The 15,192-nt window shown below is 38.7% G+C and overlaps 1 protein-coding gene across 1 annotated transcript in view; it reads right to left on the bottom strand.

Annotated features, from left to right (window-relative positions):
• LOC136858749 (unhealthy ribosome biogenesis protein 2 homolog) overlaps nucleotides 1-15,192 on the bottom strand; it is a 211,295-nt gene that overhangs the window by 139,238 nt on the left and 56,865 nt on the right. Inside the window, exons 5-6 of the mRNA XM_067138511.2 lie at nucleotides 13,433-13,672; nucleotides 1,498-1,763 (exon numbers count right to left, since the gene is read on the bottom strand). Coding sequence (XP_066994612.2) covers nucleotides 1,498-1,763; nucleotides 13,433-13,672 — 506 coding nt within the window. The remainder of the gene's footprint in view (nucleotides 1-1,497; nucleotides 1,764-13,432; nucleotides 13,673-15,192) is intronic.

Genomic DNA, 15,192 nt, shown 5'->3' with positions numbered 1-15,192 from the left:
TATCTGAACACTTGGAGATAACGTTTGTTATGTTTTTTGGCCATAACATGAAGAGAAAATACCAGAAACTGTCACCGACACAACGTTCTGAATTAATTCAACTCATTAAAATTATGAAGAAAGAATAAACAAAAATGCAGTGAAATACGCGAGACTGGGACATACAAAACAGATCGGTATGTCTCGTACTTTATCAACATACGACTGACACGGGGAAAAGCACATAACCGCTAGAAAAAACACGTGGCGTAAAATTCCAACGAAATTACGCACAGAAACGATGTTAATATGCGCGAACCACACAATAAGAAACTCATTCTTTCGTCCCGATTAACCGAGTCGCTACCGCTCGCTAGCCTATCTTGCTTGTAGGACGATTGCCGTCGCGAATCCAGAGCCGTAAAGCACACATGCTGCTGTAGCGAGCAGGAAACACGATACACGAAGGCGACGGACGATACACTCGCGAAATAAGGCATCAAATAAAAACGCTTGAAAATGAGGCTGGGTAAATTACACAAGCACATAGAATTTATCCTTTATCCTAGGGGAAGAGTATTGACGGTACTGAAGGTTATATTGGTAAAAAATAGGAAGAATTAAAAATAAATCGGAAAATCGGAAGAAGAGTTAAAAAACGGAAAGTTTCCGGGTAAATCGGCAGGTTTGGCAGGTATGCAGGAAGCGTTTGATGATGATCAGATCATGTGAAGGCTTATGGCTCCATCGTTCGCCTGATTTAAGCACCTGCAATTTTTATCTATGAAGAAATCTTGAAGGAAAAGTTTACAGAATAATCCACAAACTGCAGAAGAATTAAAAATCAAAATTAGGAATGCTGCACATTCCATCTATGTCCATGAACTGCAAAGCATGTTTCAAAATCTCATTACAAGATGTGAAGCTTGCATCACAGCTCAAGATCACTTCCAACACCTTCTGTGAATACCGAGTTTCATTTACTAGTTTGTGCGTTTGCTTGTTTATTTATTTTTATATACATTTATTTGTCCTGAGCACCTATATAGCTGGTGAGTTCAGTTTTATTTAGATTCCTTAAGCATAATCTTGCCACTTCTCTAAGACGGCTATGTTCGTTCGCTATTGCGGGCACTCGGCTCTCTCACCGCTCCTATTCCTTCATACTTTGCTACAAGTCTTAAATTATACTCCCTGTATAATAATGTAATTTATGCCTTTGTACATTTAACAAAGTTATACCTGCAATTCTTTTTCCATACTGCCTTCTACTCTCTGTAAATATCTTCACAGTGAAACTATCACTTTGTACAATAACATACCACTTCTATTACAATCTTAGTAAAAACAATACTTATACAATGAAATGTAGGTGTGAAAAAAATGTTTGAAAAAAAATCAAAATAGGCTTCAATATTACATTTACTTCATGGAGGCAGCTAAAGTTCTGCACAAATAGATGATTAAAGACATTCTTATGTGAACACAGTGCAGAGATATAGCAGTCGGTTACATTACCTGTTTTCCTGTATAGTTGTACTACTTAGCGCCTTTACATGTAGTTCACTTTCACTGGTTACTAATTTCAGCACTAAGTAATTGGCCATTTCTTGTAACTGATCAGTATTTAACAAGGGCATAAGCAATGTAGCATTATTACCCAGCAAAAGTGGCCACAACTCATTAATATGGTCCAAGACATGCTTGACTATTGGAGTGCACACTTCCAAGCTATCACCATTAAAGAGAATAGCCACTCTCAATTTCTGAAGAACAAGTTTATTCTGGAAATAAGCAAACAAAACATCAGTAAAAATAAAATAAAAGAGGAGTTGGAATTTAAAAGACATGTTCCCTAATTGTATCTAGACATATCCTTCAATGTTGGTTGCAAGAGTATTTTCCCTTCCTGTTTTTGCTAGTGATTGAACATTGCACCAAAACAAGATGGATTTTTTTAGTGACAATGGGATAGGAAAGGGAAGTGACCAAGGCCTTTAATTACAATACAGTCCAGCATTTGCCTGGCGTGAAAATGGGAAATCCTCTTCAGGGATGTCGGGGATGTCAATTATGGGATTCGTACCAACCATCATCCAATTGCAAGGTAACAGCTAAACAGTTTGATCTCCATGCAGCCAACTCACTCGCATTAGCACAGATCATCATGATTACAGATCATGCCTTCCTGAGGTGTATACATGTAGCATAAAGCGCTACTCTGAAAGTGCAATTCATGTTCTGATAAAACCTAACTTGAAAATACAGTTTGCAAACATCATCATCATCACCACCATTTCCGCTCCAACAAGCAGGGAGCGGGAATTGACAAGCCATCTCCAGTTTGTCCTGTGGATCCACAGCTCACGTTCTGTTTTTTGCTGCCAAGGGCTTCAAAAATTTGCTTTTACCAACCATCACGAGGCCTGCCTCTGGGCTTCTTACAAACATCATTCCTTTCACAGAATACTCTTTGGGTCTTACTTGGTGCCTTCCTTCTCTTATGTCCATACCATCATAATAGGCTTAATGTAAGGTTTTTAACAGACTCCATTCCAAGTTGTTCCCAAATATTCTCATTCCTTATTTTGTCTCTCTGCCTTTTGAAGACAAGAACAGAGGAACTTAATTTCAGTGGCCTGGAGGTGGCTTTGCAGGTCCAGTTAAAGTTGCTGCTTCTAGTCTGTACAATAGAAACGGTACAAGATATGTTTTGTACAGTGTGATCTTGGAAGCTTAAGGAAATATGTCATCCCAAAGTAGTTGATTACCAAAAGACTTCTGACACAGGAAAACATCAGAACAGGGTGGAAATTTTAAAAATAAAATAAACATTGGCATGGATGATAATAATCTAATACAGTAATTATAAACTTGTATTGGAACCAGTCCGCTCCTACAGGATGAGCAGAGAGAACACTGAAGAGCCATTTTACAGGGTGTAAGACAGGGCTGTATATTGTTGTCGCCACTGATTTTTAACACTGATTCAGAATACATCTTCAAGGAAGCTCTCGAGGATGTGGAGATGGGAATGTTCTTAAAAGGCACTTGGACAAATAACATACGATATGCCAAGGACATGGTAATTTTTGCGGATAGTCAAAATAACCTGCAATATCTTATCGATAGATATAAAAAAAAGAAGCCAAGAATATGGTCTAGATATAAATCCTCAGAAAACAAAAAGATAATTAATAAAACGAGTCTCTCTGCATGCCATGTTAATATAGACCAGAATTTCATTGAACAAGTACATAAGCACACATATCTTGGCACCACAAGTGACCAGCGGGATTCTTCTGATGAGGGACAGTCTCAAATTGGAAAAGACATGGCAGTTTTCATTAAGATGAGTATTAAAAATCATGGTTTAGCAATGACAATGACATTAGGCATAGATATCAAGGTTACTTGTAATAATGACAATGACAGTCGAACTTCTGCGCTGCTGTGTGTTCTCTACCCTCTTCTATGGTGCTGAAAGATCGAGACTCTGACAGTCATTAAGTAAATGATTGGAGGTCTTTTAGATGTCGTACAGAAGAATACCGAGGATGCCGCTGATAAATCATGTCACAAATGCTGAGATTCTCTAGAAAATGAAGAAAGACAAGGAAGTGTTTACCACTGTGGAAACAAGGAAGACATTGGACATATCACAAGGAATGAAAGTAGATACCATCTCTTACAGTCAATTTCTTCGAGCAAAAATACCGGGAAAGGGAAGTGTTGGTCGGAGACGAATATCCTAGTTATAAAATATAAAAACTTGGACATACAAAACGTCTACAGCATTAATCTGAGCTGCAGGTGACAAGAACATCACAGCCAAGATCATTGCCAACTTCTGAAACAAACAGGAACCAGAATAATAATAATAATAATAGTAATAATAATAAGAAGAAGAAGAAGAAGAAGAAGAAGAAGAAGAAGAAGGCACTTCATGAACAGAGTAGTAGAATTTTGATGCAGCTTGTATCCTATTGTCTATTTCTTGGTTTATGCTATAGTTAGGAAAGAAACAAAAGCTCCCTAAGTTTGTGAAGTTATTAATAATATCTACTTCGTTGCGTACTCGCAAATGGACTGCTTCAACTGTTTTAGTTCAGCTTATGCTCACTCCAATTCTTTCAGATTCTTCTTGCTAAAGATGTAGTTTGGCTTGTATTTCTGCTTCTGTCTCACCACATTGCAAAACATCATCAGCAAATACAAGCACATTTATTGTCTGATCCTTACTTTTCACTGCTTTTATAACCTTATCCATTCTAATAATGAAGAGAAGTGGTGATAGACAACATCCTTGCTGGACTCTGCTCTTGATTTCAAAACAACTTGACCTGCCTCCTCGAATTTGCACACTTCTCTTTGCTTTTCAATATACAGTAAAACCTCATTAATTCGAAGTCGTTGGGACTAAAAAATCAGACTTCGAATTACGTGATTTCGAATTAACCGCCAATTCGCAATTCAGAAGTACCAACCCTTGCCGCGTTACGAAATATTCTAAGCCCGTTACTGCATGCAGTTAACCTTGATTCACAGTTTATACCTTTCAAATGCCATGAAAAAAGAACTATTTCCAAAATGTATCCAAAAAGGTGCATTTACAGTATTCAAATAATGCACTTGCATATCTCACTGGCAAATATAACCTCACGCAACAAAAGAAAGAAAAAAAAAAATCACGATTCAAAGACGAGGAGAAATCTATGCTGGCTCCCATGTGCAAGTGCTTTATTCAATGGAGTATTATACTGTATGCATTTTAGATGCCTTGTATTTACACAGAAAGTACCCGATGCCCTTAAAATCAAACTTTCCTATGACTCTATCCTTGTACGATTTCCCGCCATGGCACTTTTATCGTACTTCAGAAATGTTAACACTTGCCGCGTCACAAAGTATTCTAAGACCCATTAATACATGCAATCACCTCGATTCACAGTTTAAACCTTTCCAATGCCATAGAAAAACTATTTCCGAAATGTATCCAACAAGGTGCTTGTACAATGTTCAAATAATGCACTTGGATAAATCACTGACGAACATAACCTCATAACACAACGAAAGAAAAAAAAATCACACAGTTCAAAGACGAGGATAAATTATGCTGGTTCCCCTGTGCAAATGCATTGTTTTTTGGATATATGTACTGTTTGCATTTTTAGATGCTTTGTACTGGGATGGAAAGTGCCCGACGCCCTTAAAACGTAGCTTATCGAACTTTTCTATGACGAGGGGATAAAGTTTCTCGCTTCGATGTGCATTGCAATTGCAACGCACTACAATGACCCCCATCCCCAACCCTTGTACGATTCCCCGACTGGCACTTTCACCTTTAAAACCATAATCGTTTGGGCTCGCATTAAAATAAAGCAATGCAGTTTCATCGGCAATGACAGTATTGTTCGGTGCCTACGAATTTATTATATGAGCCACGCTTTTTCGTCAACTGTCGGCATCGCCAGTGTTCGCGCATTCTGTTTTTCTGCACACTGCCTGTTGCGTGATATTACGGCGTTCCTGAAAAGGTTGAATACAAAAGAATTCCGATTTCATTCAACTTGGCAATCATGAAGCGCACTGTAGACCCACCGAATTGAGTGTAAGTGCGGAAAGCTACCCCTCCACGTTCCGGAACACGCGTTCTATTATGACGCGGATAAATTTCGAGTTGAAATTACTCGGTAACATACTTATGTTTTAAAATGTAAAGGCAGTTTCGAATTAAAAGTCTGAATTTCGGTAATGGGGCCAACATTTTACTTCGAATTACGAATTATCCGTATTTCGAATTAAACAATTTAAATAACATGCAAAACTGTATCTCATGTTTCCGGGAACGAGAGCTGCTTCGAATTACGTGGGATTTTGAATTAACCGATTTCGAATTATCGAGGTTCTACTGTAGCTGTTTAACTTGAGCTATAACCTCATGTGGCATGTCTTTACTTCTCAAACATTCTCATATATGCTTATGTGGTACCTGATAAAATGGCTTCTCATTATCCATTATCCAAGAATACAACTATAACCGTTTTATTCTTATCTCAATATTTATCGAAGAGCATTCTTATCGAAAAAATTAGTTCTAGCGTTGATGTGTCCAGTCTAAATCCATGTTGTTCTTCCTCAAGTTAAGGTTCAAAAAATTTTCTGATATTTCTCTCCAGGATGGACTTGTATATTTTTAACACATGATATAGAAGGTTTATACCTCTATAGTTATTACGCTTCATTTGGTCATCTTTCTTAAATAATGGAATGTTTATGTCTTGCATCCAATCACTAAGGAATTCATTTTCTTCCCAAATTTTATTTAGTACTCTGTACAACCACTGTATACTCCAGCTTCTTCAAGTGCTTTGACCATGTCCACACTGAGCTCATCCAGCCCAACACACTTGTTGCTTTTCATTTTATTTATTGCCGTCCCCATTTCCAGAAAGGAATCATTGTTTACAGGGTTTGGAGGGTCATCATTTGTATTACAGTTCAGTAAGTGATAGAAATATCTACTGAACACTGCTATTTGCTATTTTATGAACATCAATACAGCTAGAAAAACTGCTTAAATGTCCATTATTGCAAGCAATATATGACCAAAGATTTGCATGTTATCTAATCACACATGGGTGTGGTACTATCAAAAGTGTTTTCAAATTCTTTGTCAATCAAGCTCTTCAAATGTTCCAAGTTTGGTAGCGAGTACACATTCCTTCATAATATTCCACATGGTAAAGTCACAAGGTGTAAGGTCTGGTGACCTTGCACACCAGTAGTCTGCCTATCCATTCACTGAAATGATCAGTAAGGATTTTGTGAAGGATTAATCCTTAATGGGCTGGTATGCTATCTTGTTGCTGCCTACGACCTTCAAAAATATCATTATTATCTATAGAGCATCCAGCGTTAAGAAAAGACTACAGGCTTTATGGGCTTTTACTTCTATTGGTGTTACCCACTTTAGTTCTACATGTATATAAAAATTATAATGAATTCCTATCAAAATGTATAATTTTTCTTATGAAACAAGCATTGGTTGTGCCATACAATACTGAAGAAGACGTAAAATCATTTTTATATCTTTGAGTTTATCCTTTTAAATATCGTATATGCGGTTCAGTACACGGAACAGCCAGCCATGCTTGTCACATTGCGCGCCACATTTCAGCGTCTAGTGCGGAAGTGTGTACAGTAGTCAACATGTGTAATAACTCAGCTTAATCACTGCGAATCCTCATTGGTGAGGTCAGTGCGGCACGTTTCCCTTTTTGCGTGTGTCACTCATTACAGTGATTGCTTATGTAAGGGAGATATTCGGCAGAGTGGAGTGATCGTCTTCCTGGGGTGCACAGTGTTTTGTTATAAATACAGTATATTGTGTTTCATTTTTCGTGTATTGCATTGCTTTTGGTTGTGTGTATCATGTATTGCTTTTGTCTGTTTAGTATTTTATATAATCGACCAGCGAGTAATACATTTAAATTATAGCTGAACATGTGAAAAGGAGAAGTAGTGAAGTTGTCAGGAGAAAGGAACGGCAAATGGTGCTTAATTCATTTTCATATTTGAAAACAAAGCATCCAGGACGAAGTGTAAACTGGATAGTAGGTAAAGCCGCGAAGTTTTTAGGAATTTCGAGGTCTTCCGTCTTCAAAATAAGGAAGAAAGCCAGCGAAGGGCCACTCCAGAGTCCCAGCAAGAAGCGGGAAAGGAAAAAGAAAAAGGAAAAAGTCAATTCGCAGTCAATCCAGACTCATTAAATACGATGATTTTGTCAGAAGTGGAATACGGCGCACTGTTCATGAATTCTATTTTAGAGATGAACCGCCAACTCTGAACACAATCCTCACTTCCGTAAACAGCAACCCCGAACTACCTGATTTTAAGAAATCATACGAATAGGTCATTCAGCATTCTGTATTTTATGTTGCGGAAGAATATTAAAGTTATCGTATTTTGTGATAAACATGAAGCCCTTGCATCTGTTGTCACTTACGAGTAAATTTATCTGAAATGACCTGAAGGATACATCACCGAGATAGAGATATTTCGCCGTCAGCTTCCTGTGTTGTAACCACTAGGGTTGGGCACTATGTCCCTGTTTCGGCACAAGGTGCCGGTGCACAGTTATATTCCGCTGTTCCAGAACACCGAGTGTCAATTGTTCTGAAACATTCTCAAGCGAGTCGGAGACACTGACTCGCTGTCCCTTCAGAAGAGCGCCACTATGCACTGCCCTTCGCCTACTAGCTGAACTGTGCAGCGAGCGCACGGGACGCGGGACTGTAACTACGCAGTGTAGAGAGAACTTCGAGAGGCAACATTTCATGCTCCGCGCCAGTGGGAACTGGGAGTGTGCCTGTACGGCCATGGTCCAGCATAAAGCTGCAGGGAACGTGAACGAACAGTCGGAACACTGAAATTCGCGCCCAATAATCACGTTTAGGTTAAGATTTTTCCGGTCAATATAAAATACACATAACACGGTTACAATGGCAGTGCAGGTGTTGAAAAGTAACCAATTCAAGAATATTTTCACCAGTTGAATGTATTGGCCTGTATTGTGAGTAATTAGTGAGTAATTAATATCTTGAAAATTTCCCTCAACACTTTCTCGGGGATTGACGTTAAACATTAATTTGGACTTTAAGGAAACTTTTAAGCCCAAGAAAAATATGGATCGTCGCTTTGGAATTGAAAATATAACTGGATGAATACATTGTTGTACTTTCGTGCTGTTAGGCCGGGCGCACATTGAGAAGCAGTTGCTCGCAGAGCAGGGAAGAGCAGAGCAGAACAGCGCGAAGCTTGCGAAATTGCGAAGTGGACGTGAGCGCACATTGCCACGCAGGGTCTCGTCGGTTTTCAGAAATAACATGTTTTCTTTAGACTCTGTGATACTGGGGCATCCAGTATAAAGAGGCTCTTTTTTTCTTTTTCTTCAAGCATTCGCGATTTTTCTCATTTTGTTAGTCATCTTCACAATTTCCCTTGTGCTGATGGCAACGCGGTTATTCAGCTTAAGACAATCGCAATAAAAACAACCACCTTCGCCAGTTTACAAGACTGAACAATATTTCTATGTTACCGCTGTTCGGCGTTCATATGGACTAAACAAAGAATTTAATTCATGATTATTTTTTATATTTTTTACGTCGCACCGACACAGATAGGTCTTATGGCAACGATGAAATAGGAAAGGGCTAGGAATGGGAAGGAAGCGACCGAGGCCTTAATTAAGGTACAGCCCCCCAGCATTAGCCTGGTGTGAAAATGGGAAACCACGGAAAACTATCTTCACGGTTGCCGACAGTGGGGTTCGAACCCCCTATGTTCCGAATGCAAGCTCATAGCAAGGCGATCCTAACCGCACGACCAACTTGCATGGTAAATTCATTAATAGGATCACGGGGGGGGGGGAAATATGTATTTACAAATGTACTGCTAGATTTTCATCTAGTTGTCACAAGACACAAGATACTAAAATCAATCAACATTGACAATCTGTTGTGAACGCGTTTGCATTCATATTTGACAAGACATGATAAATGTTTTTCCGTATTTATCTCTTCACATAAATGTGATGATGGATGACGACGACGGAGTCGGCGATGATGCTCTCCATAATCAGCATTAGATCTTTGTCTTAAATTCTATATGTTGCGAGAACTTGGGTCACGGATTGTTTCATAGATACATGAGGATTACATTCTTTTGTTTGCTGTTTGTTTAACGTCGCACTAACATATCGAAGGTTTTCGGCGACGGAAGAAGGGTGGAAGATTGGGAAGGTAGCGGGCGTGGCCTTAATTAAGGTACAGCCCCAGCATTTGCCTAGTGTGAAAATAGGAAACCACGGAAAACCATCTTCATGGCTGCCGACAGTGGGGTTCGAACCCACTATCTCCCGAATGCAAGCTCACAGAGGCGCGACCCTAACCGCACGGCCACTTACTCGGTGGATTACATTTTAGGCCTTCCTCTAAACTACCTTGTTACGCAGCGTGAATAAAATGATTTATAGCCTGGACTGTAGTGCCTTATTCCCCGAATTTACATACCGATTTTCATTAAATTCTGTTCAGCCATTTTCTCACCCTCATACGTACATACATACATACATATATACGTACATTCTGCATTGCAGTCCACATGATTCACATAGTACCTACAAAACATGGTGAGACTGAATGGCTGTGGTAATTTTCTCCTCCATTTCTTAAATAACTGCGTGACACGTGCGCAAGAAACTGTTATTTCGAAGACTGCGCGTGGTAGGCGGAAGTAGGTGCAGAACCGACCTGCTCTGCTCTGTCCTGCCCTGTCTGTCAACTTGCGATGGTGCAATGATTTGTGTGGATTACAAAAATCTGCTCTGCGCTGCACTGCTTTAGCTGCTTCGCCTGCGTCCCACTGTGCCTTATGCTCTGTGCACTTCGAATTCCTTCGCTCTCAACTTCCATTTACTTTCTTCAATATCTCGAAAATTTCCCTCAACACTTTCTCGGGGATTGATGTTAAAAATTAATTTGGACTTTAAGGAAACTTTTAAGCCCAAGAAAAATACGGGTCATCGCTTTGGAATTACAGATATAACTGGATGAAAAAATGTTGACACTCCAACACAGGGCGACACACAGCCGGTATCGACAGGCAGACAGCCAAGTAATAATAATAATAACTTAAATGTTTCCACCTTTTCAATACAATATATTCACAAAATTACAAAATTATACGGTACTAGTTTCGACCCATCTAGGGGTCATCATCAGCCGTATTGGAGCAAAGATCATTTGTGGCGAAATCCTAAGACAACAATCTATCTAGTGCGGCCTTGGCACAGCACGCTCGGTTCAGGCACATTCCAGCTGAAGCGGAGCATGTCCTGTTGCCTCTCGAAGTTCTCTCTAGGACGCAGTTACAGTCCTGTGTCCTGTGTCTCGGCACTCTGTACCAAAACACTCCGCCTCAAGTTCCTAATGTTGCGGAACAAGTGAATGTTCCGGTCTGCCCAACCCTAGTAACCACACAGTATTTGCCTTAATAATGAAATGTTTCTGGGGGCTAATAGACTCCGCACTGCGCTCCCGTAAAGCAACAACGATCATGAAACTTTCTCAGATATAAGAAACAGGACAATCATTTCGGTTTCTGGACATGCATGTTGTCCGCACCCCTGCATGTTCAAACTCTTACTTTATTTCGAATGTTACAGTCAGTGGGCTATTATCCTTAGAAACGTTATGGCAAAACGAAATTTCATGACTGTAATTTCATTAATGACTGGAGATAATCTGGATTTATATTATTATTAGTCTTGCAACAGCTATACCAAGCGATGTATAATTTTATGTCATCACTGTATTTCACAAGCAGTGTCCGAGCCGCGGTGAGTGAGCGAGTATGGCAACAGTGGAAGGCAGCAGGCCCATAAGGCCTGTAGTCTTTTCTTAACTCTGGATGCTCTATTTGAATTACTGTATAGGGGCTGCCAGGCATGTTCGGTTCATCCGGAAAGACGTGGGCCTGATTCGCCATCAGGAAGTCGAAAAAATTAAGAAAACGGATGGACGTAGAGCTACCCCACTTTTTTCTTTTTGCATTGCACCGACACAGATGGGTCCTATGGAAACGAACTAACCACCCTACCCCACAAAGTGCTGAGATTATGGACAGTGAAGGCCTTTATCTTTCACCTCTCCCATGGCCTTCATGGACTGTATGGAGATGACTTTCTTTGCTTTTTGGAATCATTGTACGAGGGTTCTCATCAGATCAGAATACAAAATTTTGTCCGTTTATTGTTCCGTTCAACTTGAAAAATGTCTCATTAGACCATAAAATTTACTTACAAAAGTTAGGATCAGTTTCGTTGCATACGGTTTTATTATTGTTCACAAAATTCTAAGCATCTGTCAGGACTGTCCTTGTTATAATGCTACTGGTAATACTGATGTGGAATGAAAGGTTTCATTTCCAGCATTTTAAGCTTTCTTCTAACACCTCTATTTGAAATCCCCATCTCCTTGGAAGCATGTTTTGCTGATTTTTGGAGTATTTAGAAATGCCTGTGCAACATAATGCAAGGTTTCTTCAGCAAACACAGACTGTAATCGGTCGGATCTTGGTAGGTCTTGCAGTTAACCTGTCTGTTCAAAATATTTTTTTAAGGATATACATCCTTTCTACTTGGTGGTTCAATACCTAGAAAATGTTCAAAGACTTGTTCCCTTATTTCAGCATTATTACAATCATGTTGCCACCACTTTTTCAAACAAACATTCCTTAGCAAATTTTCTATCAAATGAATGACTCAATCTAGCTGCAACAGTCTTTCAAGCAAGAATACGCCATAGTACGATTTGTACCTCTCTGACAGGAGTTAATCAAACGAGAATACTTCACAGCAGGCGTCAATTCAATTATTAAAGGTACGGTTTTTCAGGTGTTTGCTCTGTAAAACCAGCATTTTGTCTTAGGCCCAAACTATTCATCAGAGTGGGATGTGTCAGGCCTTACCCACTGATGCTGGGGAGTATGCAGGTGAATTTATCAGGTTAATACCAATGTTATAGCAGGGTAGCAACTACTGCCCTGCACTGCACTTTAACTGTGCACTTTGAAAATACATATAGCTACAAAATACAGTTCAAAACTCCAACTAATAAAGCTTTGATTTGAAAGGTGGTACAGACTATCGTAAATTAAAATGAGTTTCTAACTTAGCACTGCACTTAACGTCTACCTGCAGTACAACATAGGACTCCTGGCCTATGCGGGGTGGTAAAAGAAAAAAGAACTTACAAAATGGGTTCCTTCTTTCTGTATTATCTCAACACAGAAATAATGTTATTCACTATACAAAGATTTTAATTGTTGAAATTATATTACAAAAAACACCTAAACATCAAGGTGACTTTGCGGTACACAAACTAAGATACGCGCTGTATGAGAGCGTAGGATCAATTTTGAGCTTCATAAGGAAAAGAAGGTCGAGATTTCTGCAACACCTGACGAGGATGGGCAATAAGAAGTAATGGAATGTAACCTGCTTAATGAGAATAACTGGATGAAGAAAGTCAGGAAGATTCAAAGACAATTGGCATAATGGAAAAAATCCACCAAAGGCACTACAGGCTACAGGAAACTACAGAGACTGATACTAGGATCAAGAATCAGATCATGGAAGCAGAGAGAAGCTAAAGGAGTGACAGAATGAAGAGATACTGGGAAGAATGAAGGTGCACTAAACAAGTCACTAGTGATCCTAAGGGATTGTAATGAACAAAATAAATAAGTTACAAGCACTAAACATGTCTTAAAGGACACAATTTTACAACAAAATATTATGAAAAAATAAAACAACAAAACCCCAACATTAATACAATTTTATGCTGATAAATTACCTCAACACATGCATATCTCAAACAATAATGCTCACCAACATTTCCTTGCAGGCATCTTCACCAAAATTTCTTATTCTTTGAGCCACAAGATTCCACTGTTCATGAGTAAGATACGAATGAAGACATTCCAAATTTGTAGCACTGTTATCGCCTTGCATGTCTGCTAGTTGTAAAGATTTATTCTTTTCACATCCTGGGCTATAGTGAAGCAGTAAAATTTGTAGTTCTCCACAAGAGTAGCACATACGAAGGAATGCAACCATCAACCGATGGCACTGAAACGAAATGGACATATTGAATATATTGGTAAAAATAAAGACTAAATATTGTTTTATATAAAATGTTCTGGAACTAAAGTACTCATTTTCACATCTTAAATATATAAACAGAATAACAGAAAAAGCAATAAATATTGTAGTTTTACGCAACTGTTGATGTCATGATCACAGCCCAACGACAGTCTTCCATGTAATCTGGACCATCAGGGTATGGCTTTTTATTTTTAAAATTCCACATGCATTGGCCAGGAAGCTTTATGAGATACACGTGACAATAACACTCTGCTATCATGACACAACCTCCCTCAATGGATTATTAGAAAATAGCTGTCAGCTATAGATTCTGAGGAGGAGGAGGAGGAAGAGGAGTGTTAATGTGCTTATTGAACCCAAATTCACTAATAATTCCTTAAGAGAAAATAGCAAGAAGTGCTTAAAAGAAAGAATAACCTACAACGGTCTGTTGGAGAGAACTTCAACCCAGCACAACAAAAACTGGGGTATCCTGTTTTCATTTGAACGGGCCCAACTTGTAGGATTCCAGCAAGATATAGCACATATCCTGGATTCAGGAGGTCAATTGGACTGTATTGCGATTGACTTATCTAAGGCATTTGATAGGGTAAATCATGGGAGACTACTGACAAAAATGAGTGCAACTGTATTTGACAAAAGGGTGATTGAATGGGTGGCTCTGTTTCTAGAAAATAGAACTCTGAAAATTAGAGTAGGTGAAGCATTATCTAATATATAAGTAATAATAATAATAACGTAAATGTTTCCACCTTTTCAATACTACAATATATTCACAAAATTACAAAATTATACGGTACTAGTTTCGACCCATCTAGGGGTCATCATCAGCCGTATTGGAGCAAAGATCATTTGTGGCGAAATCCTAAGACAATATTATTTTAAAGAATAACAAGTGAAATGAGATGTTATGGTAATAGTTAATAATACAAGGAATAATGCCGGAAGACACGCAAAATGAGGTTAGAACCGATGTTAAAAGGAAACTGACTGATATCCTCCACAATTTAACCAACCCCGCAAATAACCTCAATAATAAAGAAAAAATTTGCTGAACAAAAGCGCATATACGCCCTCAAGAAGAAAATTAAAGACAACGAACTCATCGTAACCAAAGCTGACAAAGGCAATGCAACAGTTATCATGGATAAAAAAGTATATATTGAAAAAACAAAAAACTTTTTCACAGACAGCTCATTTTCCATAATCAAAAAAGACCCCACCCAAAAAATTCAAAAACTACTTAAACAAACTCTTAAAAACACTTCATTTTTATTTACCGAACAGGAAAAATCCAAACTCATACATATGAACCCAGGATTCCCCACTGCTAAAGCTCTTCCCAAAATTCACAAAACCGGAATTCCCATCCGGCCAATTATCAACTATAGACCGAGCCCCTTATACAGAATATCACAATTCATCCAATGTTTCTTAAGAAAAAATTATCAATTCTTATCCAAAAAGTCTATTAAAAACACATC

The sequence above is a fragment of the Anabrus simplex genome, chromosome 1 (assembly GCF_040414725.1).
Source record: "Anabrus simplex isolate iqAnaSimp1 chromosome 1, ASM4041472v1, whole genome shotgun sequence".
Lineage (NCBI taxonomy): Eukaryota > Metazoa > Arthropoda > Insecta > Orthoptera > Tettigoniidae > Anabrus > Anabrus simplex.
This window is presented reverse-complemented; position numbering and strand designations above follow the sequence as displayed.